The sequence below is a fragment of the Trachypithecus francoisi genome, unplaced genomic scaffold (assembly GCF_009764315.1).
Source record: "Trachypithecus francoisi isolate TF-2019V2 unplaced genomic scaffold, Tfra_2.0 Lachesis_group10, whole genome shotgun sequence".
Taxonomy (NCBI): domain Eukaryota; kingdom Metazoa; phylum Chordata; class Mammalia; order Primates; family Cercopithecidae; genus Trachypithecus; species Trachypithecus francoisi.
This window is the reverse complement of record NW_022681455.1, coordinates 53,105,895-53,132,223: the sequence shown is the minus strand read 5'-3', so window position 1 is coordinate 53,132,223 and position 26,329 is coordinate 53,105,895. Positions and strand designations below refer to the sequence as shown.

At 43.0% G+C, this 26,329-nt stretch overlaps 1 protein-coding gene across 1 annotated transcript in view; it reads left to right on the top strand.

The window, feature by feature from the left end:
• Positions 1-23,585, top strand: part of GCM1 (glial cells missing transcription factor 1) — a 57,667-nt gene extending 34,082 nt beyond the window's left edge. The window contains exons 2-6 of the mRNA XM_033217459.1: positions 2,813-3,023; positions 16,041-16,293; positions 18,514-18,626; positions 19,676-19,804; positions 21,627-23,585. Of these exons, the coding sequence (XP_033073350.1) occupies positions 2,949-3,023; positions 16,041-16,293; positions 18,514-18,626; positions 19,676-19,804; positions 21,627-22,367 (1,311 nt within the window). The 5' untranslated portion in view covers positions 2,813-2,948 and the 3' untranslated portion in view covers positions 22,368-23,585. The remainder of the gene's footprint in view (positions 1-2,812; positions 3,024-16,040; positions 16,294-18,513; positions 18,627-19,675; positions 19,805-21,626) is intronic.
• Positions 23,586-26,329: the final 2,744 nt, after the last annotated feature.

Here is a 26,329-nt window from a genome sequence, read left to right as displayed (position 1 = left end):
CAAGTGTAGTTTTTCAGTCCTAGAAGAGGAAAACAGAGTTTACTTAAGGGCTATAAAATGGTTTTTTCTTCTTTCCTGTGTTTTGTTCTTAACTTTTAGGAAATATTAAATTAATGCTCATTCGCTTAGCAAATGTTAATATCGGGAGAAAATCTAAAAAATAACATAGTTGTTCTGTAATAAAATTTGCTGTATTATTCTCCCCTTAATTTAAAAACAAAAGAATTATGTCTATATTGCCTAGGCTTTATAACAATGTTTTTGATTTTTGAAAATATGAATCTTATTTCCCAAGGTTTTTAAAAAGTAGATCTATTCCAATTAGTTATAACAAAATTTGCAGCATCAGAGACGATATCGTTACTGTTCGGGGTAAGTACATGGAACTGCTGCTTAATATCTGCTTCTTCTATACCTGTTATTTAAGTCCTTTGAATTAGAATCAGTTTGCGGCAGCATTTCTTCAGTAACACAATGTTTGTTTCCTAAACATAGAATTTTACTTAAAATCCATGAGGATTTAGTCTTGAAAATCAACATTCAGTTGGGGAACAGAAACTTCATGCTCTGCAACCACTAGGTTGTAGCTCAGTTTGGGTATGTGGAACAGACAGGGAGAGACTCTGATTAGTTTGTCATTTAATGGTCAAGAATTTCATTTATAAGGACTACACTTTCAAGGATCATTTCTATAGCTTGTTACTAGAGAAATTTCTCTGGACATCTAGAGCACACACATAAAAGAAAAAAAAAAAGAACTTCATTCTCATGTTCAGGTCAACAGTCTTCTATTTATACACACTTTCCCTTAGTAGAGTTCAGTGATTGACAAGTACTAGGATCATATAACACTAAATAACTAAAGAACAGGCCAGGCACAGTGGCTCATGCCTGTAATCCCAGCACATTGGGAGACAGAGATGGGTGGATCACCTGAGGAAAGGAGTTCAAGACCAGCGTGGTTGACATGGTGAAACCCTGTCTCTACTAAAAATACAAAAATTAGCTGGGTGTGGTGGTGCTCGCCTGTAATCCCAGCTACTTGGGAGGCTGAGGTAAGAGAATCACTGGAACCCCAGAGGTGGAGGCTGCAGTGAGCTGAGATCGTGCCGCTGTACTCCAGCCTGGGTGATAAGAATGAGACTCCATTTCAAAAACAAAAACAAAAACAAAAACAATAAAAACTAAAGAACAGAGTTCATGGATCTTGCCAAAGCTTAGGCTATTAATCTACCTTGCAGTTTGAGTTCACTATTAAATAGCTCTACATAGCATCATTATGTCTCTTGTTTTTATAAGAGTACCAATAAATGAAATGTTATACATGTGAACATGTTTCACTTCATATCCTACTAACAAGTACCTTTCATCTGCAAAATTATTCATTTTTTTCCTCAGGGTAGAACATTTCAAATTTTCTTTCTTTCTTCTTTTTTTTCTTTGTAAATCTCCTTTAACCAATTATAGTTAGAAATTAGAGCAGCATTTCTCGTGAGGGAAGAAATGCAATTTGAACAACCTTTTACTTATTCATTCATTTATTTACTTATTTTTTGAGACAAGGTCTCACTCTGTCACTCAGGCTGGCTTGCAGTGACACAATCTTGACTCACTGCAGCCTCAAACTCCTGGGCTCAGGTAATCCTCCCACCTCAGCCTCCCAAAGTAACTAGGACTACAGTCACGCACCACCATGCCCAGCTAGTGTTTTGTACTTCTTGTACAAACAGGGTTTCTCCATGTTTCCCAGGCTGGTCTTGAACTCCTAGACTTGAGTGATCCATCTGTGTTGGCCTCCCAAAGTGTTGGGATTACAAGTTGCTAGCACCTAATGGGTAGCGAACAGGGATGCTGCCAAACAGTTTACAACATGCAAAAAGCTCCCAACAACAAAGAATTATCTGGTCCAAAACGTTAGTAGTGCCAAGGTTAAGTAACCCTGTTTCAGATGAATCAGATATAAGCATATTAGTTGATAACATTTGAAGATATATAGTGCACACAGGATTTATTGCAGAGACCAAAACTAATCTTTATGGTGATTTGGATTTTCAAATATATTTTTTTCTGGCCACGTGCGGGAGCTCACGCCTGTAATCCCAACACTTTGGGAGGCTGAGGTGGGTGGATCACTTGAGGTCAGGAGTTCGAGATCAGGCTGGCCAAGAGGGTGAAACCCCGTCTCTACTAAAAATACAAAAATCAGCTGTGTGTGGTGGCACATGCCTGTAATCCCAGCTACTGGGGAGGATGAGGCAGGAGAGTTGCTTGAACCCATGAGGCGGAGGTTGCAGTAAGCCGAGATCACACCATTGCACTACAGCCTGGGTGAATAAGTGAGATTCCGTCTCAAAAAAAAAAAAAATATATATATATATATATATATATATATATATTTTTTTTTTTTCTAGATAAATTCAATATGATGTTCCCCTCTTGCAGCTTCAACCACACATTAGCTAATTTCTGAAGGCATTTCTGTGGAAACAACTCCAAGCTAATATCCTCCTGCGCTAGCAGGAGAAGGTCCTAGCCATTGTTTACAGATGACAACTGTCTCTGCTAAGGCCTTCACAACCTTGGATCTTGCAATGAGAAAGCAAGCCCAAACCCAAGGGTGAAAGCAATGATCACATGCTTGTAATTCCCGATGGCCAAGTTTTAAGTAAAATCACTAATGGCTCCTATGTTTTGTTTTTTATTAGTATGTTGGTACTTGCAAAAATATCAGTGAAACAGGTTTTTCTGGCAGAGGAGCACTGATTTTTTTAAATCTCTTTAATAGCCAATACTAATATAATTTATTTTTTAGCCCTAGAAAACAATCTCCTGGTCTAAGGTGCTTGAGTGGGCCGATCCAGCTATATCAAGAATCTTTGAGAACAAAATTCTCAAGCACTTCTGAGGGGAGTCGAATAGGTGAAAACCTTGGCTGGCCTGACCTTATCATGGAACCTGATGACTTTGATTCTGAAGACAAAGAGATATTAAGCTGGGATATTAATGATGTGAAACTGCCACAGGTACGTACTTGCTATAAAAATCTGCCTTCAACATTGGGCTATGAAGTCTTGACTATTAACATGCGGAGACCTGGAAGGCAATTGGTGAGGGTTCGCTGGGTAAATTCCTCTCCCCCAGAGCTTCAGCTGGACAGCTGACTGAGGGATTTTAAGAAGAGATGGCAAGACCTATGATTTGAGTGGGTCTTTACTTACCAGACTCCCATACTTAGAGACTGATGCAAAGAAATTTCTACTTTCATTCTCTTTAAAAGTTGGCTTGACTCAGGTTGCCCTCGCTCTGGCTAGATGGTATGATAAAATCCATGATAATTTATTTGGCCATAAATTGACTCTTTTTATATACAAGTCCTCATACAACCTTATTTGCTGTAGTGATAGTTTTAACTCAGATTCATGTCTAACTGGAATGTACTGGAATCCAGATGATATTGTTCTCTTGTGGAATGCAGCATGCTCTTCTTCCTTTTTTCTTTTTCCTCTTCTTTCTTTCTTCCCCTTCCTTTGCCTTGCCTTGCCTTCTTGTCTTCTTCCTTTTCTTTCTTTCCTCTTTCTTTCTTTCTTTCCTCTTTCTTTCTTTTTTTTTCTTTTCTTTTCTTTCCTTTTCTTTCTTTCTCCACTTTTTCTTTTTCTTTTCTTTTTTTTTTGAGGCAGGGTCTGGCTCTGTCAACTAGGTTGGAGTGCAGTAATGCGATCTCAGCTCACTACAGCCTCAGCCTCCCGAGTTCAAGTGATTGTCCCACCTCAACCTCCCAAGTAGCTGGGACCACAGGCGCATGCCAACACACCTGGCTAATTTTTGTATTTTTTGTAGAGATCGGGTTTTGCCGTGTTGCCCAGGCTGGTCTTGAACTCCTGGGCTCAAGTGATCCCCCTGCCTACCTGGGACCACAAGCACACCAAGCTAATTTTTGTATTTGTGTGTGTGTGTGTGTGTGTGTGTGTGTGTGTGTATGTAGAGACAGGGCTTCGCTGTGTTGCCCAGGCTGGTCCCGAACTCCTGGGCTCAAGCAACCCACTCGCTTCTGCCTCCCAAAGTGCTGGGATTACAGGTGTAAACAGCCTAGCCTCTTCTCCTCCTATTTTGTAAATACCATACATGCACTGAAAATAGAGAGACTTCATTTCACATTTTCTTTGGCAACTGACTTTTTTTTTTTTTTTTTTTTTTTTTTTTTTTTTGAGGCGGAGTCTCGCTCTGTCGCCCGGACTGGAGTGCAGTGGCCAGATTTCAGCTCACTGCAAGCTCCGCCTCCCGGGTTTCCGCCATTCTCCTGCCTCAGCCTCCCGAGTAGCTGGGACTACAGGCGCCCGCCACCTCGCCCGGCTAGTTTTTGTATTTTTAGTAGAGACGGGGTTTCACCGTGTTAGCCAGGATGGTCTCGATCTCCTGACCTCGTGATCCGCCCGTCTCGGCCTCCCAAAGTGCTGGGATTACAGGCTTGAGCCACCGCGCCCGGCCTTTTTTTTTTTTTAAGATGGGATTTGCCTGGTGTCCCGGGCTGGAGTGCAGTGGTACCATCATAGCTCACTGCAGTTTCAATCTCCTGGGCTCAGGTGATCCTCCTGCGTCAGCCTCCTGAGAAGCTGAGACCACAGGCATGTGTCATCACTCCTGGCTAATTGAAAAAAAAAAAAAGTTTTTTGAGAGGAGGGTTTCACAATGTTACCCAGGTTGGTCTCAAACTACTGGCCTCAAACAACCCTTCTGTCTCAGCTTCTCTTTTTTTTTTTTTTTTTTTTTTGAGACGGAGTCTCGCTCTGTCGCCCAGGCTGGAGTGCAGTGGCCAGATCTCAGCTCACTGCAAGCTCCGCCTCCCGGGTTCACGCCATTCTCCTGCCTCAGCCTCCCAAGTAGCTGGGACTACAGGCGCCCGCCACCTCGCCGGGCTAGTTTTTTGTATTTTTTTAGTAGAGACGGGGTTTCACCATGTTAGCCACGATGGTCTCGATCTCCTGACCTTGTGATCCTCCCGTCTCGGCCTCCCAAAGTGCTGGGATTACAGGCTTGAGCCACCGCGCCCAGAATTATAGGCACACATTACTTGTTTAATACTGATTTTCCATATGTATCATTGTTTACTTCCTTGTCTTCCTTTATTAACATTTAAGATATTTTCACTAGAACTTGTTTGAAAAGGTGGCTAGACCAGTACCAAGTCATGAAAAAGTCAATCCCGTCTGCCTGATTCTGGATAATAAGGAATCTGAGTTATCAGAAGCAGAGGAGAGGGAATAGAGATTCCCCTATCTTTGTAACTGATCCAGAATTTCTAACGAAGACTTCCATTTGTTTCTCTTTACACTTTTCCTTAACTTCCAACCTCACCCCCTCTACTCCTCCCACCACCCCCGACCCCACATCTATATCCTCTCTTGGTAGGTCTTGGGACAGAGCTGGAGAACAAAAGTGTGCCCCACTTTCCATCCATGGTTCTAGAAACCACAGTTGAATCATATGCAAATATCTATTTTAGGGATTTGTGTTTGTTGTTGCTCTTAATTAGTATTACAATTATTGTCACTGTTGTGGGGATACTTTAAAGTAAACCTTAATTACTCTTGGCTCCAGGACCCATATTTTCACCTATTTCTAACTTCATGATTGCAACACCCAAATAGAAGTTGGACAGACACGAAATCAAGAGTTGAAGTAAACAGATACATAGAAGACTTCACAGTGTCACATTCTATAGCAAGAGTTTTAGTGAGTTTGAGAGCCCCATGAAATGGTGGGTGACACTGTGTCTTAACAGGCATTTTTTTCTGGGACACAATTCCTCATCAGATCCATAAACAAGAGATGAAGACCTCTTTCCTATAGGGAAACCTGAGGCTCAAACATGGATTTCCAAAAATGAAAGTATTTGCAGCTACCTAGGACATTAAACTGAGAAATTTATAGCAAAAAATGCACATTTGGTTTTAGAAATGTATTTATAGTTCATTAAAAAGTACTAAGATTGCTCATGGAAATAGCTAAGTGTCTTCCAATTTGTTAAATATGTCAGGGAAATGATTTAAAATGCAAATATTCCTTAGTATTTTCTGAGTAGAGAGAATACCACCCTCATCTGGGTTTATGCTAGCTTTATCATAGGATCAAGAAACACTTGAGCTCTTGGAAAGATTTCCAGGCATTAGATTTTATATGGTGTGAGCATATCTGGAGACAGAGGGGTGTACTATGAAAAGTACAGGACTTGGAGACAAATGCCCTAGATTTGAATTCCTGTTCCACCTCCCTTTTTTTGTTTGTTTTTTTTTGGTAGAGCCTTGAGTTGTTTACTTTTTCTGAAACTTCCTTTCCTCTCTGAAAATGAGGGGGTTGCGCCAAATGGTCTGGTATGTACCTATTAGTTCTAATAGCCTAGAATTCTAGAAATGTGAGCCTTGTGCCTAGCACAGTGCCTGACGTGTATGAAACAACAAATGTTGAATATGGAATTCGTTCATAAATGGCTCCATTGTTTAGAATCTGTGTGAGACTGGAGAAATTGATTTTCTTAAGTCTTAGCTACCTTCTGTAGAATGAAAATAGTAATTCTCCATATATCCTGCCTCAGTCTCTAAGATGTTTAGAATACTGTTCCCTAAATATATTCTGTAGGGTACAAGTTACATGGAATTTTAATAGGTACTGTGAAGAAAGAAAAAGAGCAATACGAGGTTCAACAAGGTTAAATAGATTTCTTGACAGCAGGCGTGGAGTCTTTTTCACCATCTTGTGCATTGGTGATTCTCCCAAGGAGGCTGTGTTAGGCAGTGTTAACTCAACTTATTTTTGATCGTGAAATGTTTTTCCTGAAGCCCTTCAGGAGTTGGTGTTCGCCAGACTACATTTTTGGCATTTAACAAATGTGGTTTAAAGGATCAAATGTAATGGCTTATTATGATTATAAATTTCTGTAATTCTACTCTCTGTCCCATCGATCCAAATCATTTATAGTTTATATTTCATAATTTTATATTCTTGCCAGAATTATTAGTTATAAAACACATAGGAGAATTCCTTTTCTGTTTATCCTTTCACATGCTTCAAGTTTCAAGTTTCTTTCCCTCCCTCCCTCCTCCCTCCCTCCCTCCCTCCCTCCTTTCCTTCCTTCCTTCCTTCCTTCCTTCATTCCTTCATTCCTTCCTTTCTTCCTTTCTTTCTTTCAGACGGAGTCTCGTTCTGTTGCCCAGGCTGGAGTGCAGTGGCGCAATCATAGCTCACCACAGCCTTGAATTCCCAGCTCAGGTGATTCTCCCAATCTAGCCCCTAGAATAGTGGGGACTAGAGGCGTGCACCACCATACATGCTAATTATTTGTATTTTTAGTAGAGATGGGGTTTTGCCATGTTGCCCAGGCTGGTCTCGAACTCCGGGACTCAAGAGTTCTGTCCACCTCGGCCTCCCAAAATACTAAGATTACAGGCATGAACCATTGCACCCAGCCTTCAAGTTTCTTTCTTTCTTTTTTTTTTTTTTGAGACAGAGTCTCCTTCTGTTGCCCAGGCTGGAGTGCAGTGGCGCTGTCTAGGTTCCCTGCAAGCTCCACCTCCCGGGTTCACGCCATTCTCCTGCCTCAGCCTCACAAGTAGTTGGGACTACAGGCGCCTGACACCACGCCAGGCTAATTTTTTGTATTTTTAGTAGAGACGGGGTTTCACCATGTTAGCCAGGATGGTCTCGGTCTCCTGACCTCCTGATCCACCCACCTCGGCCTCCCAAAGTGCTGGGATTACAGGTGTGAGCCACCGCGCCTGGCCCTTCAAGTTTCAAAATGATTACCAGTTGCATCTTCTGATCTGAGAAACTCCATGTGTCTTTAAATAGTTCAGATACATCAAGGTTTATGGGTTAATTTTGACAACAGTGAGCAGTAATGTCCTCACTAAGATATCATACATTTTTGAGAAACTGAAATGTGGGAGATACTGCAGTAGACTCAGAGATACTGGGGCCATTAAGCTATGTTAACTTCCTTGGAAATGCTCATGATCTTCTGGGCTAGTGGAACAAGATTACTGCTTAAATAGAGAATCAATGCCTTGTAGAAAAATGCTAGAGGAGTTTGAAAGAAGGAGTGTGTAATTCAACATGACCCTGGCATGGGGAACAAGGCCAGAAGAGTTTGTGTAAGGTTAGAGAAAAAAAAAATTAAATCAATCATCTATTACTTATGTCATTAACTACAGCAACAGTCTGAATTTAGGAAACATGCTGGCCTGGACAACAGGCAAGAAACATAATGTAATGAGTTGCACTACTTTCTGCTTGATACTACACAAGCCATTTCCATATAACCATCCTAGCCGGGGCGTTGACTTTCAAGGTCCTTGTAGGGAACCAGGGTCTGAAGACTCAAATGTTCTAGAGTCTTACAGAACAAGAGAGTTGTACACAAGTGTTCAGCATGAAGATTTTGGGGACTACTGGTGGTTTGGAAGCAGGCCATCCTAAGAGGACTCTGTTGTTTTACTGGTAGTAGAAAGCCGTTAATCTTGGGCTGGAAAGTGTCAAGATCAGATCCTAGGGCTTAGAAAGTCCTCAATTCTTCCAACTTCACTTGTCCTTAGTAAATCTTTCCTCTCTTGTATTTGTTTCCTGTATGTTGCCTCCTTTATGTTGTGTCTTTACAAATCCTCATTTCACTTTTTTCTGGCCATTCCTCTATTTTGATTCCATTTCTCTTCAATATAACCTGTGGGAAACCAGCCCAGAAATGCAAGCACTTGACTTAAATCTTTTTTTTTTCTCTTGGAGACAAGAGTCTCTCTTTTGCCTGGGCTGGAGTGTGGAGTGGTGTGATCTTGGCTCACTGCAACCTGTCTCCCGGGTTCAAGCAATTCTCATGCCTCAGCCTACCATGTAGGCACACACCACCACGCCTGGCTAATTTTTATGTATATGTATTTTTTTAGTAGAGATGGAGTTTCTGGTCTCTAGCTCCTGGCCTCAAGTGATCTGCCTGCCTCAGCCTCCTGAAGTGCTAGGATTACAGGCATGAGCCACTGTGCTCGGCTAACTTAAACCATTATTAATAAACGTGTCTTTATTTCAAACCAATTTGCTTTCCCTTCCTATTCCCCTTAAATTACATTTGCACCTAGAAAATTCAAATCTAATTGCTTTAAGGTTTGCTTGATCCAAGCAGCAAATGTCTGGTGTTGATTTAGTCTTGATTTAAAATGTGGATTACATGGTCCTGGAGAGTGTCACACTCTTATTAGTACTGATTGTAATACTTTAGAGAACTTTGAATCTCTACGAATTATTTTCTTCTGGTTGAAAATTGGGAAGAAATTCAGTTTCTTTTTCTCTTAAATAGTACCCATTTCACTAGTGAGAGGAGAACACCCACTCTGTTTCAAATACCAGCCAGTTTCTCTCAGTTCAGGTTGTGCCAATAGCACTACAGCCAACAAACACCCTGGATCATTTTGTTCCTACCCACTGAGCAGTTTGCAGATTAAACCTATGGCCAAAGCCACCCCAAGCCATTAACTCACAAAATTACAAGGTTTAAGTACTTTTTTCTTGTAGAGAGAACATTCTGTAGTATAGAATAGTAAAGTCAACTGCAAAGGGGCCACAGTTCTGATTAGTTCATTCCTGGACTATGATTTTAGCCAGCTAAATCTGAGTACTACAACTGGCTTGTTCTGATTACATGTGGCCACATGGATTCACAGAGAGAGCTCAAATATTCATGTTTGCTTACAATTTTAGGCTTGTCTTTTGCAGAGACAAACTTCCTTTGTGGCATGCAGTGCAGTGGCATGATCTTGGCTCACTGCAATCTCTGCCTCCCAGATTCAAGCAATTCTTTTGCCTCAACCTCCTGAGTAGCTGGGATTACAGGCATGCGCCACCATGCCTGGCTAATTTTTGTATTTTTGATAGACAAACTTCCTTTGTCTCTGTCTTTGACCTCAAGGGTCATTTGAACTTCCCTGAGACAGCTCTACCTATGTGGGCTCCCATGATCACTGGGGCCTCTGCAATTTGGACCAGAATTCTTCTGCCACTTTGTGCTTCTGGTGTGATGTAAATAGGAGCATTACCTGCAGCAGGTCCCTTGCTTAGCTGGGTGGAGTGGAAAAGGGAAGCGAAAAGAGAATACAGACAGGGTTTGAAAGCTGGGGTAACTTGGCCTAGCTTAGTGTTTTTAGAGTAAATAAGGAACTTTGTCCTGAGTCTTTTTTTTTTTTTCAGACAGAGTCTCGCTCTGTCGCCCAGGCTGGAGTGCAGTGGTGTGATCCCAGCTCACTGCAACCTCTGCCTCCCGGGTTCAAGCGATTCTTCTGCCTCAGCCTCCCGAGTAGCTGGGACTACAGGTGCCCACCACCATGCCTGGCTAATTTTTTGTATTTTTAGTAGAGACGGGGTTTCACCGTGTTAGCCAGGATGCTCTTGATCTCCTGACCTTGTGATCCACCCACCTCAGCCTCCCAAAGTGCTGGGATTACAGGCCTGAGCCACTGCACCTGGCCTGGCCTAAGTCTTGATCTCTTGACTAAGAAATACCAGGATTAGTCTAAAGAGTAATCAGTAATTTTTTTTTTTTTTTTTGAGACGGGGGTCTTACTATCTTGCCTAGGCTGGTCTTGAACTCTTGAGCTCAAGCAACCTTCTGCCTTAGCCTACTGGGTAGACATTCCCCACCATGCCTGCCCTAAGGAGTAATTCTTGAACAAGCATAGAAGCATTTTGTTGAATTGAATTTCTTTCCTTGGTAACACTTCAAGTTTTATTTCCAGTTGGCCCAGAAGAGATAAGTTCTTGAAAGGTTGTGTGTAAATCAAAACGTTAGTTGAAGGTTTTTTTTTCTGTTTTCCATAATATCTGATTTTTGTACTTCTGTATAATTTGCTTTAAAGTATGTTTGTTTGCTATTCCTGTTCTACTTGGAGACATTTATTTATAAGTAATGAATAAGCTATATAATTAATGAAAATCTGGAAGATAATTACTTCATACAAGTGCAGACTATATTCCAAATGAAAATCAATTTCATAATATGATCATATGATAATGTAGATATTTTTGATACTTTATTTCAGAATTTGTATTTTACTTTATTAATTTTATATAACAATACTTAATTTCTTCAGGTAACCTCTTAAAACTTCAAGTAGTTGAATAAATTAGAATGAGGTGAGGATGAAGCATCTTCTGGGAGTGCATAGAGCTACAAAGATTTTGATTGAGTTAGAGGATTAAATCCATTAGTAAAAAATTATACCCAGAAGTCACTGAAATATCAGTTAACCCCCCAATGATGTTAGCCAGGAGATTATAAAATATAAATTAGTTAAGTCTACCTGTTGGAAACCTTAGAAATATTCCCTTTCAATTATAAACTTCTTAACTAAGAGGAAAAACAAAGAGTTACTCATGAAAAGTTAGAAATTAAAACAAACAAAGGCTCTAAAAAGAAGAAAGTATTTTGTGGGGATTTGCTAAACATGAAGAAATGATTATTGTTTCTTATTAAATTTTACCTCTCTGAGACCTTGGTTTAACAGGTTTCAGAAATCACAATCATCCACCTGACACTTGAGTTCCTTTGCATTATTGAGAGCTGGGTTTTCTCTTAATTTCAGTGTAAAAAGACATCAAAGACCCCACTAAACGTCCAGGTCAAAGACCAGGCATGAATAAATGGCCCAGAGACTAGCTTGAAGTGAGTACATTTACTCCTAGTAATGTTCTCAATCCATACATTGTCCAAATTATTACTGCTTTTTTTTTTTTTTTTTTTTTTTTGAGACAAAGCACTCTGTCACCCAGCTGGAGTGCAGTGGCATGATCTTGGCTCACTGCAATCTCTGCCTCCTAGGTTCAAGCAATTCTTTTGCCTCAACCTCCTGAGTAGCTGGGATTACAGGCATGCGCCACCATGCCTGGCTAATTTTTGTATTTTTGATAGAGATGGGGTTTCACCATGTTGGCCAGTCTGGTCTCGAACTCCTGGCTTCAAGTGATCCACCCACTTTGGCCTCCCAAAGTGCTGGGATTAAAGGGGTGAGTCACTGCACCTGGCTGTTACTGCATTATTAATAGAACTGGAAAACTAACGTACCGGTGGAGGGACTGTCAGAGAAAAGCTTAAAGGATGGTAGAGACCATTTCTTCCTCTACAGGCAAGGAGTCTTTGCTTTAATCAGAACATCTGAGATGTTCTCACAAATACATTACACTCCTTCTGGTTCATGGGGTCTATGGCTCTGACCAACCTAAAGAGGCCACTTACCTTTAAAGCATGAAAATCTCAGCTTTCCTCTAAGTCCACCTTGCCCTCATCTCTGCTATCCTGACAACTGTGCTTTATGTTGGAATAATTCAAGTGCACCAGTAGTTTTTTACAGTTCAATATTAGAGGAAAGTACACTCAGAAAAAAAAATCTATTTTTAGGGGAGACAGTCTCACTGTGTTGCCCAGGCTGGTCTTGAACTCCTGGGCTTAAGAGATTCTCCAGCCTTGGCCTCCCAAAGTGCTGGGATTACAGGTGTGAGCCACTATTCCTGGCTAAAAGTACACATTTTAATGTTTTAACCTACATTATTATTTCAAAAGATAAGATACTCTATTATGCTTTCTATGGCATTACTGTGACAGAAAACAAGAGAGCATTGTTTGCAGCTTTGGGTCAGAAAAAGGAAGGAAGGAAGGGAAGATAAGGTGGGTGGAGAGAGCAGGAGGCATGCTGCCTGGGGAGCTTCTCTCACCCCGGGCACTGAGTCTCAGCAAGCCCAAAATTACTAGGGAACTGGGGAGGAGAGGGGACAGTCTGGAAAAAGCAAATGGTCCAACCAGCATTCTGGCCTGGCCATCTGGGAATCTCTGCTGCAACTGCCTAAAGGACCACAGGGAACTTCTCCAGATGCGACCCTCCTAGTATTTATACCCTTCCCCCTTCCCAAACCGCAGTAGTTACAGCACAGCACACAAAGGGCCAGCCACTGTCATGCCCTGAGAAGGAAGGTTGTGGAACAAGAAGTGTACCAATTAAGCTTTTATTTTATAGGGACTTGGACTCTTTTATTATTATTATTTTTTACTGAGACAGAGTTTCACTCTTGTTGCCCAGGCTGGAGTGCAATGGCACAATCTTGGCTCACTGCAACATCCACCTCCCAGATTCAAGTGATTCTTCTGCCTTGGACTCCCAAGAAGCAGGGATTACCGGCGCCCACCACCACGCCTGATAATTTTTTGTATTTTTAGTAGAGATGGGGTTTCACCATGTTAGGCAGGCTGGTCTCGAACTCCTGACCTCAGGTGATCCACCCATCTCAGCCTCCCAAAGTGCAAGGATTACAAGCATGAGCCACCATGCCCAGCCGGGACTTGGACTCTTATCTTGCATTCGGCTTGGCAAGGTTTAAAGCATGAAGTGACCTCTACTGGGTCTTCGCTCTCCCGAAAGTCAGTGACTCTTAAAACTGCATTGACTGGCTGAGGGCAGTTCCAGATCTGGTAGAATAACAGTTAATATTGAGGAGGAAACTGCTGCATGCGAGGCACTGTTTTAAGTGCATCGTGTATGTTAATTCAGTAAGTCCTCAAAACCTCCCTATGGGGACTCATGTTACCCCATTTTACAGAGCTGGAAACAGAGGCACTGAGAAGAAAATAACTTGCTTAAGACTTATGCCCAGAAAGACAGTGTACCTCCAGAGTCCAAGCTTGCAGCCAGGAATCTCAGACTCTTTGTGAAGGGTCAGATAGTAAATATGGCAGTCTTTGTGGACCATAGAGTCTCTGCTGCGGTGGTGTAAAAACATCCATAGGCAACACTTAAGTGAATGAACATAGATGAGTTCCTATAAAACTTTATTTACAAAAACCGGCAATGGGCAGAATTTGGCCTATGGGCCCTAGTTTGCTCACTGCAGCTCTTAACCACCAAATAGTACTACCCTGCATGTATCTAAAACCTCTCATTTATATTTCCTCAGACCACCTCAGGCCCTGTGACATTCCATTCAACAAGTATAGTTATATGGAATCTATAGTTTATAACACATCTGCTCTTCACAGCACTTTTGTGAGGCAGGTTTAATCAATGTTCCAGTTTTAGAGAAGAGCAAAACAGGCTTTAAAGACAAAGTTACAGCCGGGCGCGGTGGCTCAAGCCTGTAATCCCAGCACTTTGGGAGGCCGAGACGGGCGGATCACGAGGTCAGGAGATCGAGACCATCCTGGCTAACACGGTGAAACCCCGTCTCTACTAAAAAATACAAGAAAACTAGCCGGGCGAGGTGGCGAGTGCCTGTAGTCCAAGCTACTCAGGAGGCTGAGGCAGGAGAATGGCGTGAACCTGGGGGGCGGAGCTTGCAGTGAGCTGAGATCGGGCCACTGCACTCCAGCCTGGGCAACAGAGCAAGACTCCGTCTCAAAAAAAATAAATAAAAATAAAAAAATAAAGACAAAGTTACTTGCCCAGAGTCTCAAGTTACTAAGTTCTTTGGCACGTTTTAAATTTGAATTCTAACTCAATAAATGCCCATCAATCCTGACACTTTTACTTTTTTCTTCTAAAATTTGTCTTGTTTTATATTGTGGGCTATGTTTTCTGGTTGGGAAAGCAAAGAAGAAGCAACCTAGTCTCTTCTTCTGGACCTTCTAGAATCTTCTATTTTGACCTTTTAGAACCTTCTAGATGAAAAATGTTCTTATACCATGCTAAGTCTCTGAAAGCCATAGGGCATGGACACAGCCTAAGTTTGCTGACACTGCTTGCTGATTCTCATTCTAAGAACAAGGGAGGGTCTGTCAAATGCAGCATCTCTGCACCAATGTAGGGCCTAGGAATATGAGCCACAGCATCAGTGACTAACAATTATTTAGAGCTTACAGCATGCTAGGTGCTGTGCTAAGTATTTAATATATATAAAATCGTATTTAATTTTCAGAACAACTCTTCAGGCAGGCAGGTCTCATTATCCCTATATTACAGATGAAGAAACAGAGGCACAGAGAGCAAAATAATGTGTGCTATAAGGACTGAGTGTCCTGTGTCCCTGGCCTTTCTTAAATTATTATTTTATTTTGGTCAAAAATACAACTTAAAATTTACCATCTTAACCATGTTTAAGTGCATAGTACAGTCATGGTAATTATATGTACACTGTTGTACAAAGGAGCTCTAGAACCTTTTCATCTTGCAAATGGAAACTTTGTCCATTGAATGACAACTCTCCTTGTCTCTGATGTTTTAAAGGAGAATTTAGTCAAATGTTCATACACAGGGCATAGCGCCAATCCTGAGCAATAACAGAGACGCTTTCAGTCAAAACAAGCTCTTTCTTACTCTCCGTCATGTTTGAGGCACATGAGTGTAGAGTTAAAGATAAAGGAAGAAAATCTCTGGGGGAGAAAGTGGCTCTTTGATCTCTCTGAACCAGGGCTTTTCATCCCTCCCACTGCTTATCTCTGGTGATATTGCATAAACCTGTGTGACTCCCAGCAAGGTAACCACAGCGTGGTACGAGACATTATCTCACTATCCCACCACAGTGTTTTCCACAGTTTATTTTGAGTTTTTAGAGAAGGGGTCTTGCTACATTGCCCATGCTGGTCTTGAACCCCTGGCCTCAAGTCATCCTCCCACCTCAGCCTCCTGAGTTGCTAGGACTACAGGCACACCCCACCACACAGGGCCCTGTTTTCCACAGTTATTGTGTAAGAGCATAGCATTACTTCACCTTCAAAAATTCCTACTGAGAAATGGTCATTACTTGTGTCACTGAGGGCTAGGGAAGTGTCAATCAGATAGAACTCACAGGGGCTACCATTTATTTTGATCCAGTGGCTGAATGCCTGACAGACACAGCGCTCAGTTGCCATGTTGTGCTGGGCTCACTGATCCCACTGTCAGAATTAAATGTAGGGAGACTTTTGCCAAAGGTCTCTTGCCCAGCTCCTGAGTGCCAAAACATCCTTCCCATCTACTCCCTCCACAGTGGGTGACAGCTGTGTTTTCTAGCTTAAACTATAGTCATATCTTTTGTGTTTCTATCAGAACGTGAAAAAGACTGACTGGTTCCAGGAGTGGCCAGATTCCTATGCCAAACACATCTACAGCTCGGAGGACAAGAATGCGCAGCGGCACCTGAGCAGCTGGGCCATGCGCAACACCAACAATCACAACTCCCGCATCCTCAAGAAGTCCTGCCTGGGTGTGGTGGTGTGCGGCCGCGACTGCCTCGCAGAGGAGGGACGCAAGATCTACCTGAGACCTGCCATCTGTGACAAGGCCCGGCAGAAGCAGCAGCGTGAGTGGCATCAGCAGAAAAGCTGGCATCCCTCAGATGCCCCTACCGGATGGGTCACTATGTCCCAGCACCGCCCAAGGGTACAACTCTCACCCTGGAGTGTAGTGGCAGCCAAGGCTGTTCTGATATGGAGCATATGGAGGGGAACCAACCAGACCCCTTGTGCTCCAGTAAGGACCCCCCGTATCTGCCATACCCAGAGCACCCACCATCAAAAATGCCCCCTTTGGTTAAGGCAGTGAACTGAAGTCTCCTGTTAAAGGGAAGATGGCAGGCGTGGTGGCTCACACCTGTAATCTCAGCACTTTGGGAGGCCAAGATGAGAGGATAAATTGAGCCCAGGTGTTCCATACCAGCTGGGGCAACATAAGGAGACCCCAAGCCATACAAAAAATTTAAAAATTAGTTGGGTGTGGTTGCACATGCCTGTGGTCACAGCTACTCCGGAGGCTGAAGCATAAGGGTTGCTTGAGCCTGGAAAGTCAAGGCTGCAGTGAACCATAATGGAGCCATTGCACTGCAGGCCGAGCCACAGAGTGAGATCCTGTCTCCAAAAAAAAAAAGGAAAAATGGCCAGGCGCAGTGGCTCACGCCTGCAATCCCAGCACTTTGGGAGGCCGAGGTAGGCAGATCACCTGAGGTCAGGAGTTCGAGACCAGCCTGGCCAACAAGGCAGAACCCCATCTCTACCAAACACACACACACACACAAATTTGCCAGGTGTGGTGGCGTGTACCTGTAATCCCAGCTACTCGGGAGGCTGAGGCAGGAGAATCGCTCGAACCCAGAAGGCAGAGGTTGCAGTGAGCCAAGGTTGTACCACTTGCACTCCAGCCTGGGTGACAGACTCCATCCAAAAATAAAAGGAAAAATGTATCACTTAAGGGGTTAATGTTAATTCATCAATGACCCATGTAAAATTTAGAAGAAAGTAGCTTATTGGACTTTCCACTGGACCTCTTGTGGGTCCCTGAGTGATCTCAATGTGTGCATTAATGTGGAATGGCAGCTGTGAAAGGTTAGACTCAATTCCGTTCATTTAGATTCACATCATAATCACGTGCTGAGATATTTGTTCATTTTCTTAAACACGTTGACTGGATTATGAAATAGATACATTCGGCCGGGCGCGGTGGCTCAAGCCTGTAATCCCAGCACTTTGGGAGGCTGAGGTGGGCAGATCACGAGGTCAAGAGATCGAGACCATCCTGGCCAACCAACATGGCGAAACCCCATCTCTACTAAAAATACAAAAATTAGCTGGGTGTAGTGGCGCACGCATGTAGTCCCAGCTACTCGGGAGGCTGAGGCAGGAGAATGGCGTAAACCCGGGAGGCGGAGCTTGCAGTGAGCTGAGATCCGGCCACTGCACTCCAGCCTGGGCGACGAGCGAGACTCTGTCTCAACAAAAGAAAGAAAGAAAGAAAGAGAGAAAGAGAGAGAGAGAGAGAGAGAGAGAGAGAGAGAAAGAAAGAGATACATTCAGCGTGGCCTGTACCTTGCCCACTTCAAACCTCAAGTTACCTTATATTTTGAAAATGTAGCGGCTGCATTTACTCTCCCATGTAGCTTGGCCCCTTGACCCTTAGTTCTAATTGTGAGTTGAAAGAACTTCTCTTTTTTATTTTTTGAGACAGAGTCTCACTCTGTCACCCAGGCTGGAGTGCAGTGGCGCGATCTCAGCTCACTGCCACCTCCACCTCCCAGGTTCAAGCGATTCTCCCTGCCTCAGCCTCCTGAGTAGCTGGGACTACAGTTGTACACCACCACGGCAGGCTAATTTTTGTATTTTTAGTAGAGATGGGATTTCACCACATTGGCCAGGCTAGGCTCGAGCTTCTGGCCTCAAGTGGATCCGCCTGCCTTGGCCTCCCAAAGTGCTGGGGTTACGAGTGTGAGCCACCGTGCCTGGTCAAAATTTGAAATATCACTAAATAAGTAGGGAGGGATTTTCTGCTCAGAAGAGCTCCTCCCTGACCTGTGAAATATCCTACTTGGTAGGCAACCACTTCCCCTAGGCCTATATGAGACCCATCTGGCCCATTTTGGTGGCCAGGCTTCCGAGGGTCAGTGGTAATATCTAGTGGATGGGAGCTCATGAGACTCTGTCCAGATTTATCCTCTGCCATCCTGCATTCAGGGCTAAAATCTTCAAGGCTGCCCAGGAGTCAACCAACACGGTTCAGCCAGGTGTAGTCATTTTCCTCTGCTCTTTTGTAGGGAAACGCTGTCCCAACTGTGACGGGCCTCTGAAGCTCATCCCTTGCCGAGGTCATGGGGGCTTCCCGGTCACCAACTTCTGGAGGCACGATGGACGCTTTATATTTTTCCAGGTTGGATTTTTGAGTTAGTTACATGAGAGTTTCGTTACTGAGGAGTTTCACCAGAGGCTAGAGATACACTGGTGAATGAGATCCTGCACCATCCCCAAGGGCTCACACTCTGAGAGAGCAAGCTTGTCTGTCCCCTGCACTTCTAATAGATGTTTGAAGTGCTGGGGAGCTCTAGAAGGGGAGCAGGCTGTCTCTGCTTCCACTCCTCAGGAGAAGTGGCAGCGAATCTAGTCACACTGAGGTCAGCACAGTGCTTCTAAGCATGCCACATGCCACTGGTAGCCTTCAGCAAATCTGAGTTCAAACACCAGCTCTGACTTTTTACTTGCTCTGTAAACCCGAGCAGGTGACTTTCCTCTTCCACATCCCAGTTTTCTGTAGAATGTGTAAGAGTACTAATGGGGCAGTGGCACCAACAGTGGTGAAGAATGGACCCTGACTCAGACTGCCTGGGTTTGAATTAGTGGGATGCTGATAAACCAGCTCTCCAAAAAGAAAATGTCCTGATTTGTAGCATTTGCCAACTTCGGTAATGGAAATATTCCCATGGTGGCTGATTTCAAGCCTGCAGTCATTTTTAACAATCAGCCTAGAAAATTCCTGAATGTTTAACTATTGACTCTCAGCTTTGGCCAGCTCCAGGTAGGGGAATCCTATCTCCCTCACTTCTAGAGGAGGTTACCCAGCTGGCATAATCACTCCATGCCTCAGTTTCCTGTTCTGTAAACTGGGGGTGATAATAATAGTATGTACCTCAAGGGTTGTGCTGAAGACGAAATGAGATATAAGGTGCACAGGGTGTTTATTAGTGTCCGGCACATACCACAGGAAGCATTTAATAAGTGTTACTTAGCACTGTGATTATGGCTTTGCTGGGTGAGTGAGAGGCAGGCAGGCAGGAGCGTGGTGGGTTTGGGAGCGTCTTCAGAGGTTCATCCAGTCTTGTTACCATAGGCGACTGCAACACCACCCCGGGGGCAGGACACAGAGTGAAGCACAGTCTAGTTAGTGTTATATCGTTTCTTTTCTACTTCCTTGTCTCTTTTCAGTCAAAGGGAGAGCATGATCATCCAAAACCAGAAACCAAGTTGGAGGCGGAGGCAAGAAGAGCCATGAAGAAAGTGCATACAGCACCTTCCTCCGTTTCCTTGAGCCTGAAGGGGAGCACAGAGACCAGGGTAATCCTTCATTATGTACATTCAACACATGCAGTACCTTGCCACGCCTGTGCTGGGAGCGGTTTCCTGGGTTCCTTGAAATCCAGAAATCATGGATTATCAGGCTCATCTGCAAACAAGCATGTGCCAAAGAAATTAAATCCGAGGCTTTACTCTTACTTTCTACCATCTTTGTAGCATGCTCTGAACCATAAAGTCCATGTAGTTGGAGAATCATCTTCCCTACTACAATGACAAAGAGAAACTTGAATTAGCACTTAACTTATATTTGACAAGAATCAAAAACAATTGAAATGATCTCCACAAAATAGTAACCTCATGCATTTCACCGTCCAACCCCTCCTCGCCCTCCTGAATTTCCATACATCCCCAAACAGATTGTTTTCTTAGCATATTCTATCAAGATGAAATAAGCAAGCAGTTTCCGAAAATGATGGCTGTCCTAGGCTGGCAATAGTGGAGTGGAGGCTCTTCCCCACAGACAAACTGTGATGTGAAGTCCACTGCTTTATGGGCGGCAGAGCATAGGTTTTCTTGCATTTGTTTAATATTGATAGTAGTTCCTATACTTTTTCTACTGTTCAAAGTTGCACATGTCTTTTTGGGAAAATAGAGATGGAGCTGGTCCATCCCTAGAGGCTCTAAATGTACTTTATTTAAACAAAAATTGTAATGTGGGTCTGTTGTAGGGAAATGCGAGCCCCCCAAACCCAAATGGCTATTTCCTCATCCTTTCTCCCAGCCATGGGACAAGTCAAGTGGCATTTCAGTCTCTCATCCAATCTACCTGGTCACAGCCCTTTTTCTCTACCCCCTAAAAATATCCCCTTAACAGCAAGTAGTTTTACCTAAACAAGAGCATAACTTAATTCTCAACCAGATCCTTTTTTTTTTAATGATTAACTAAAGAAAAATATACTTCTTCCATTTAGAAAAATAAATGAATGTACCACTCATGTTCTAGAGGTCTGATTTATGGTTCAACAAAATTCACAGAAAAATCTCTTTAGGAAAGGAAAAAGAAAAAAACAACAGCAACCATGGTCTCTCACACTCCAACCAGCGCTAAGAAACAGAAAAGCCAAGGGAGGAAATGATGAGAGCGAGAGACCCCTGAGAGTTGTTCTGAGTATAATATAAATCTTTGAAGTTATGCTTTGATATTTTGTGAATAGTTCCTCATAAGTCTCTCAAAAAGGCAATTAGAGGCCAGGCACTGTGGCTTATGCCTGTAATCCCAGCACTTTGGGAGCCCAAGGCGGGCAGCTCACTTGAGGTCAGGAGTTCGAGACCAGCCTGGCCAACATGGCGAACCCCCATCTCTACCGAAATTACAAAAATTAGCTGGGCGTGGTGGCAGGCGCCTGTAATCCCTGCTATTGGGAGGCTGAGACATGAGAATTGCTTGAACCCGGGAGGTGGAGGTTGCAGTGAGCTGAGATCGCACCACTGCACTCCAGCCTGGCTGCGCAACAGAGCAAGACTCCATCTCAAAAAAAGAAAAAAAAAGGCAATTAGGATATCAGATTTGTGTTTGAGTGTGAAACATCCTAAACACACTCATGTCTCCACAGAGTGTAGGGAAATGTGGCTCTTACTGGTTAGTAAGCTTTAACATGGAAACAGAGGCAGCCTTTGCCTTTTTCAATGTGTCGTGGTTGTGGTCAAGCTGCTGCATGTGTTTATGCGTCAAGTATTAATGTGTAAGGAATGAGGAAAATCTGACGGAGCTCTTATTTGTACAGAGTAACTCATGGATGCCTATGGTAGTGGTTTGGATTTGCTTAACTTATTAACACGAGCATTTCACTTTCCTTTCCAGTCTCTTCCAGGTGAAACACAAAGTCAGGGGAGTTTACCTTTAACTTGGTCTTTCCAGGAAGGCGTCCAACTGCCTGGTAGTTACAGTGGACATTTAATAGCTAACACTTCTCAGCAGAACTCACTAAATGATTGCTTTTCCTTCTCCAAGAGTTATGGTCTGGGAGGAATCACAGATCTGACTGACCAGACTTCCACTGTGGACCCCACGAAGCTCTATGAAAAGCGTAAATTGTCCAGTAGCAGAACCTACAGTAGTGGAGACCTGCTTCCTCCTTCTGCCTCCGGAGTCTACTCTGATCACGGCGATCTGCAAACGTGGAGTAAAAATGCTGCTTTGGGGAGAAATCATCTTAATGACAACTGTTACTCCAATTATCCTTTTCCTCTGACCAGCTGGCCTTGCAGCTTCTCTCCTTCCCAAAACTCTTCAGAACCCTTTTACCAGCAGATTCCATTGGAGCCACCTGCAGCCAAAACTGGCTGTCCCCCATTATGGCCAAATCCAGGGGGGAATCTTTATGAAGAGAAAGTACATGTGGATTTTAACAGCTACGTCCAGTCCCCTGCATACCATTCACCGCAGGAAGACCCCTTTCTCTTCACCTATGCCTCTCATCCTCATCAGCAATATTCACTGCCAAGCAAGAGCAGCAAATGGGATTTTGAGGAAGAAATGACATACTTGGGTTTGGATCACTGCAACAGTGAGATGCTTCTGAACCTGTGTCCTTTGAGATGACCCGAATCTTTCACTATGTGCACCTCCGCCCCTCAAAAATTGGGAAGGGCTGAATTTCCGTAGGAATAATTTTTAAAACATAACCATAGATAAATGAGAATCACGATAAGCAGTAGACAAGGCTTTTTTTCCTTTTCTTTTTCTTTCTTTTTTTTTTTTTTTTTTGAGACAGAGTCTCACTCTTTTGCCCAGGCTGGAATGCAGTGGTGCGATCTCGGCTCACTGCAACCTCTGCCTCCCGGGTTCGAGTGATTCTCCTGCCTCAGCCTCCCAAGTAACTGGGGTTACAGGTGCCTGCCACTGCGCCTGGCTAATTTTTCTATTTTTAGTAGAGACAGGGTTTCACCATGTTGGCCAGGCTGCTCTCGAACTCCTGATCTCAAGTGATCCGCCCACCTCAGCATCCCAAAGTGCTGGGATTACAGGCGTGAACCACTGTGCCTGGCTGACAAGACTTTTTTTTTCATATGAGTAATTTTTTTGGCTCCTTCTCCTCCAATCTAGTACTTCCACCCTCAGTAAGGAATGGAAACCTGTCCCGTCTGGGATGTGAAATGCCCTCTGCTTTTTCCCCCACATTGTTTGGGACTCCCAGCACCTCAGCCACATTGCATGCTGGATTTTCATTGTCATTGTTGCAAATGAAATGGAGCAGACATGTGACATGCCCACCTATGCAGGACCTGATCTATGCCTTCCTGGGAACTGAGAATGAAGAAACAGAAGTAGATGGTAGAAGAACTGCCTAAGGTGTGAAAAGCTGAAGATTCTACCGCTGAAGTACTGAATATGTTATCTAGTTGTGAGATTAGTGTGTAAAATACATGTTTTCTAGATGATTTCTAAGACTTGTGATGACAAGGAACCTGACCTAACCCCATTATTCATAAAGACAAAGAACAGCAATGTTAAATTGCCATACGAAGAGAAATACTAGTGATGTGCATGGTCTCCTTGCCTCTCACTGACTTCCCCTTGCACAGGGGCTTCTGTTTTGTCCCATTTATTATTTCTGGCACCTATATCAATGTGGGGTTTGTAATAGGTGAGAAATGTTTGCTTAGAGAAGCTCTTGGGCAATTAGCCTGGCAGTGATTGGCCGGCCATGTTTGAATGCCAGTTTCTTTTCTTTGCTGAAGTACTTTATAATAAATAAAAGTAAGCCTAGACACAAAATCTGGAGAGAACCATGCAATAAACAAGTATTTTTAAAATAAATGATTCCTTCTCTTTTATTAGAATAGTAACAGATGCACATGATACAAAATTCAAAAGTGAAAAAGAAGTCTCCTATTTCTAGTCTCCTCTCTGTAACACTGACAAGTTTCTTGTCTATTATTCCAGATATTAGAGATGTTCTCTGCATATATATAATTATATGTAATGTGTATGAAATACATTACATAAAATACATACACATAAAATATGTTTATATACATATATATATGAGAGAGAGAGAGACGACATAAGTGGTATCATATCAGATTCATTTCTAACGTGGTTTTTGTCGTTTTAGGACCCAATGTGAGCATTAGGTTCTTATAAGCATATAGGATCACAGCTGCTTCATTTTTAATAGTGCATTATGCATTACATGACTATTATAATTAAATAGTCCCTATTGATAAACATTTAGATTTGTTCAAATCTTCTAAATTCCTTTATTTAAGTGGCAAGACTATATATAAAACTTCTATATTGGCCAGGCATGGTGGCTCACACGTGTAACCCAGCACTTTGGGAGGCCAAGGTGGGTGGATCACTTGAGCCCAGGAGTTCAAGACCAATCTGGGCAACATAGCAGGACCCCCATCTCTATAAAAAATTAAAAATTAGCTGGATGTCATCATGCATACCTGTAGTCTCAGCTACTTGGGAGGTGGGAGGATCACTTGAGTCAGGGAGGTCAATGCTTATCAAATCAGTAAGCCATGATTGTGCCACTGTATTCCAGCCTGGATGACAGAGTCTCAATCAATCAATCGATAAAAACCTTATATATTCAATTTAGCAGAAAGTAAAGCGAATGCTTTTGTAAACACCATCTGGACCAAGAAATAGGATCTACTGGCACTGCAGATGTTCCCCTTATTGTGGATTTCAGTCCCACCCACTGTTGATCACAACCCTCTCCCTGTATCCCAAAGGTGATCACTAGACTGGCTGTTTACATTTTTACTACCTTTGTATGTATTCCTAAACTGTAGTTTGGTTTGGTCTTTTTGGGGAGCCTAAGAAATAGAATCATATGGTATACTTTAAAGAATTAATTGAAGTATAATGTGCCTATAGAAGAGTGCATAGGTCATAGCATAGAGCTCAACTGTTGTAAGAACACACCAGTCTAGCCATCATCTAGTTAGTGTACATTTTTTTATGATCTTGCCTTTTCTAGTCAACATTGTATCCATAAGAGGGTAGCTGTAATTTGTTATTTTCATTGCTGTAATACATTTCTTTATTCTCACCCAAAATGAAATGAAAGAGCTAAAGAAACAGTAACTGTCTGAAGGAAACTTTAGCTCCTGTTGGTCCAAGGCTTTCTGGGTATTGCAAACATTTTGCCTCCACCAGACTAGGCATCCTGTTATTCCAAACCGTTTCTCATTTTCAAAAACTATAATCTTGGCCAGGCACGATGGCTCATGCCTGTAATTCCAGCACCTTGGGAGACTGAGGTGTGAGGATCGCTTGAGCCTAGGAGTTTGAGACTAGCCTGGGTAACATAGCAAGACTCTAAAAAATATTTTTAAAATTAGCTGGGCAGGGTGGTGTGCACTTATAGTCCCAGCTACTCGGGAGACTGAAGCAAGAGGATTGCTTTAGCCCAGGAGGTTGAGGCTGCAGTGAGCTGTGATTGTGCCACTGCATTCCAGTCTGTGCGACAGAGCCAGATCCTGTCTCAAAAATAAATACATAAACAAAATCCAAAAAACTATTCTATTGATATTTATCAAAGTGAGAACATATACATAGCTCAAAGGTCAGCTGGCATCACAAAACTTACTATGAACAACAGCTGTCTCTGCTCCCAAGTCCTATTCCCACCCCTCCAAGAGGTCTCCACTTTTTAACTCCTTGAGTTATTTCTAGTACTTACTTCTGTATTATTAGAGAATGTGCTTACACCTCTTTTAGTTTTATATGTCTATTGTTTTCTGACTATAGGATTTAGGACATATGCACCACTCCCTGCCTAGATCATGCATTCTTCCATCAAATTACAAAGATCAGTTGTATTGAAAAACAGTTTACATACAGTGAAACTCAACTTGGCCAGCACACTGGCTCACGCCTGTAATCCCAGCAATTTGGGAGGCTGAGGCAGTCAGATCACCTGAGGTTGGCAGCTCAAGACCAGCCTGACCAACATGGAGAAAACCCGTCTCTACTAAAAATACAAAATTAGCCGGGCGTGGTGGTACATGCCTGTAATCCCAGCTAATCAGGAGGCTGAGGCAGGAGAATCGCTTGAACCCCGGAGGTGGAGGTTCAATCTTGCGGTGAGCCAAGATTGCGTCATTGCACTCCAGCCTGGGCAACAAGAGCGAAACTCTATCTCAAAACAAAAAAACAACAAAAAAACTCAACTCATTTTACAGAGTTTTGTACACTGTACACGTGGTCATTGTATACAATGAAACCTCACCAAAATCAAGATATGGCAGTTCCCCTGAAAAGTCCTGCTGTGCCTTTTGCAGTTAATTCCCTCTGGAATCCTCAGCCCCCAGCAACTCCTGGAGCCTTTTATCTCTGAACAAGTGTGGGCAGGCTGCTCTGTGATCCTGCTGCTCCTTCGTCTTTGGGCTTACTTTCTTCTCCTCTCGATCAGGTTCGTGTCTTTCTCATTCTGGGTGTATTCCATCATTTTGGTAGAGCACACACCCCACTAGTTCTCTAAGAAAAGTTGCATGGGAGATACATTTTTGAAGCACTTGAATGTCTGGATATGTCTTAATCAT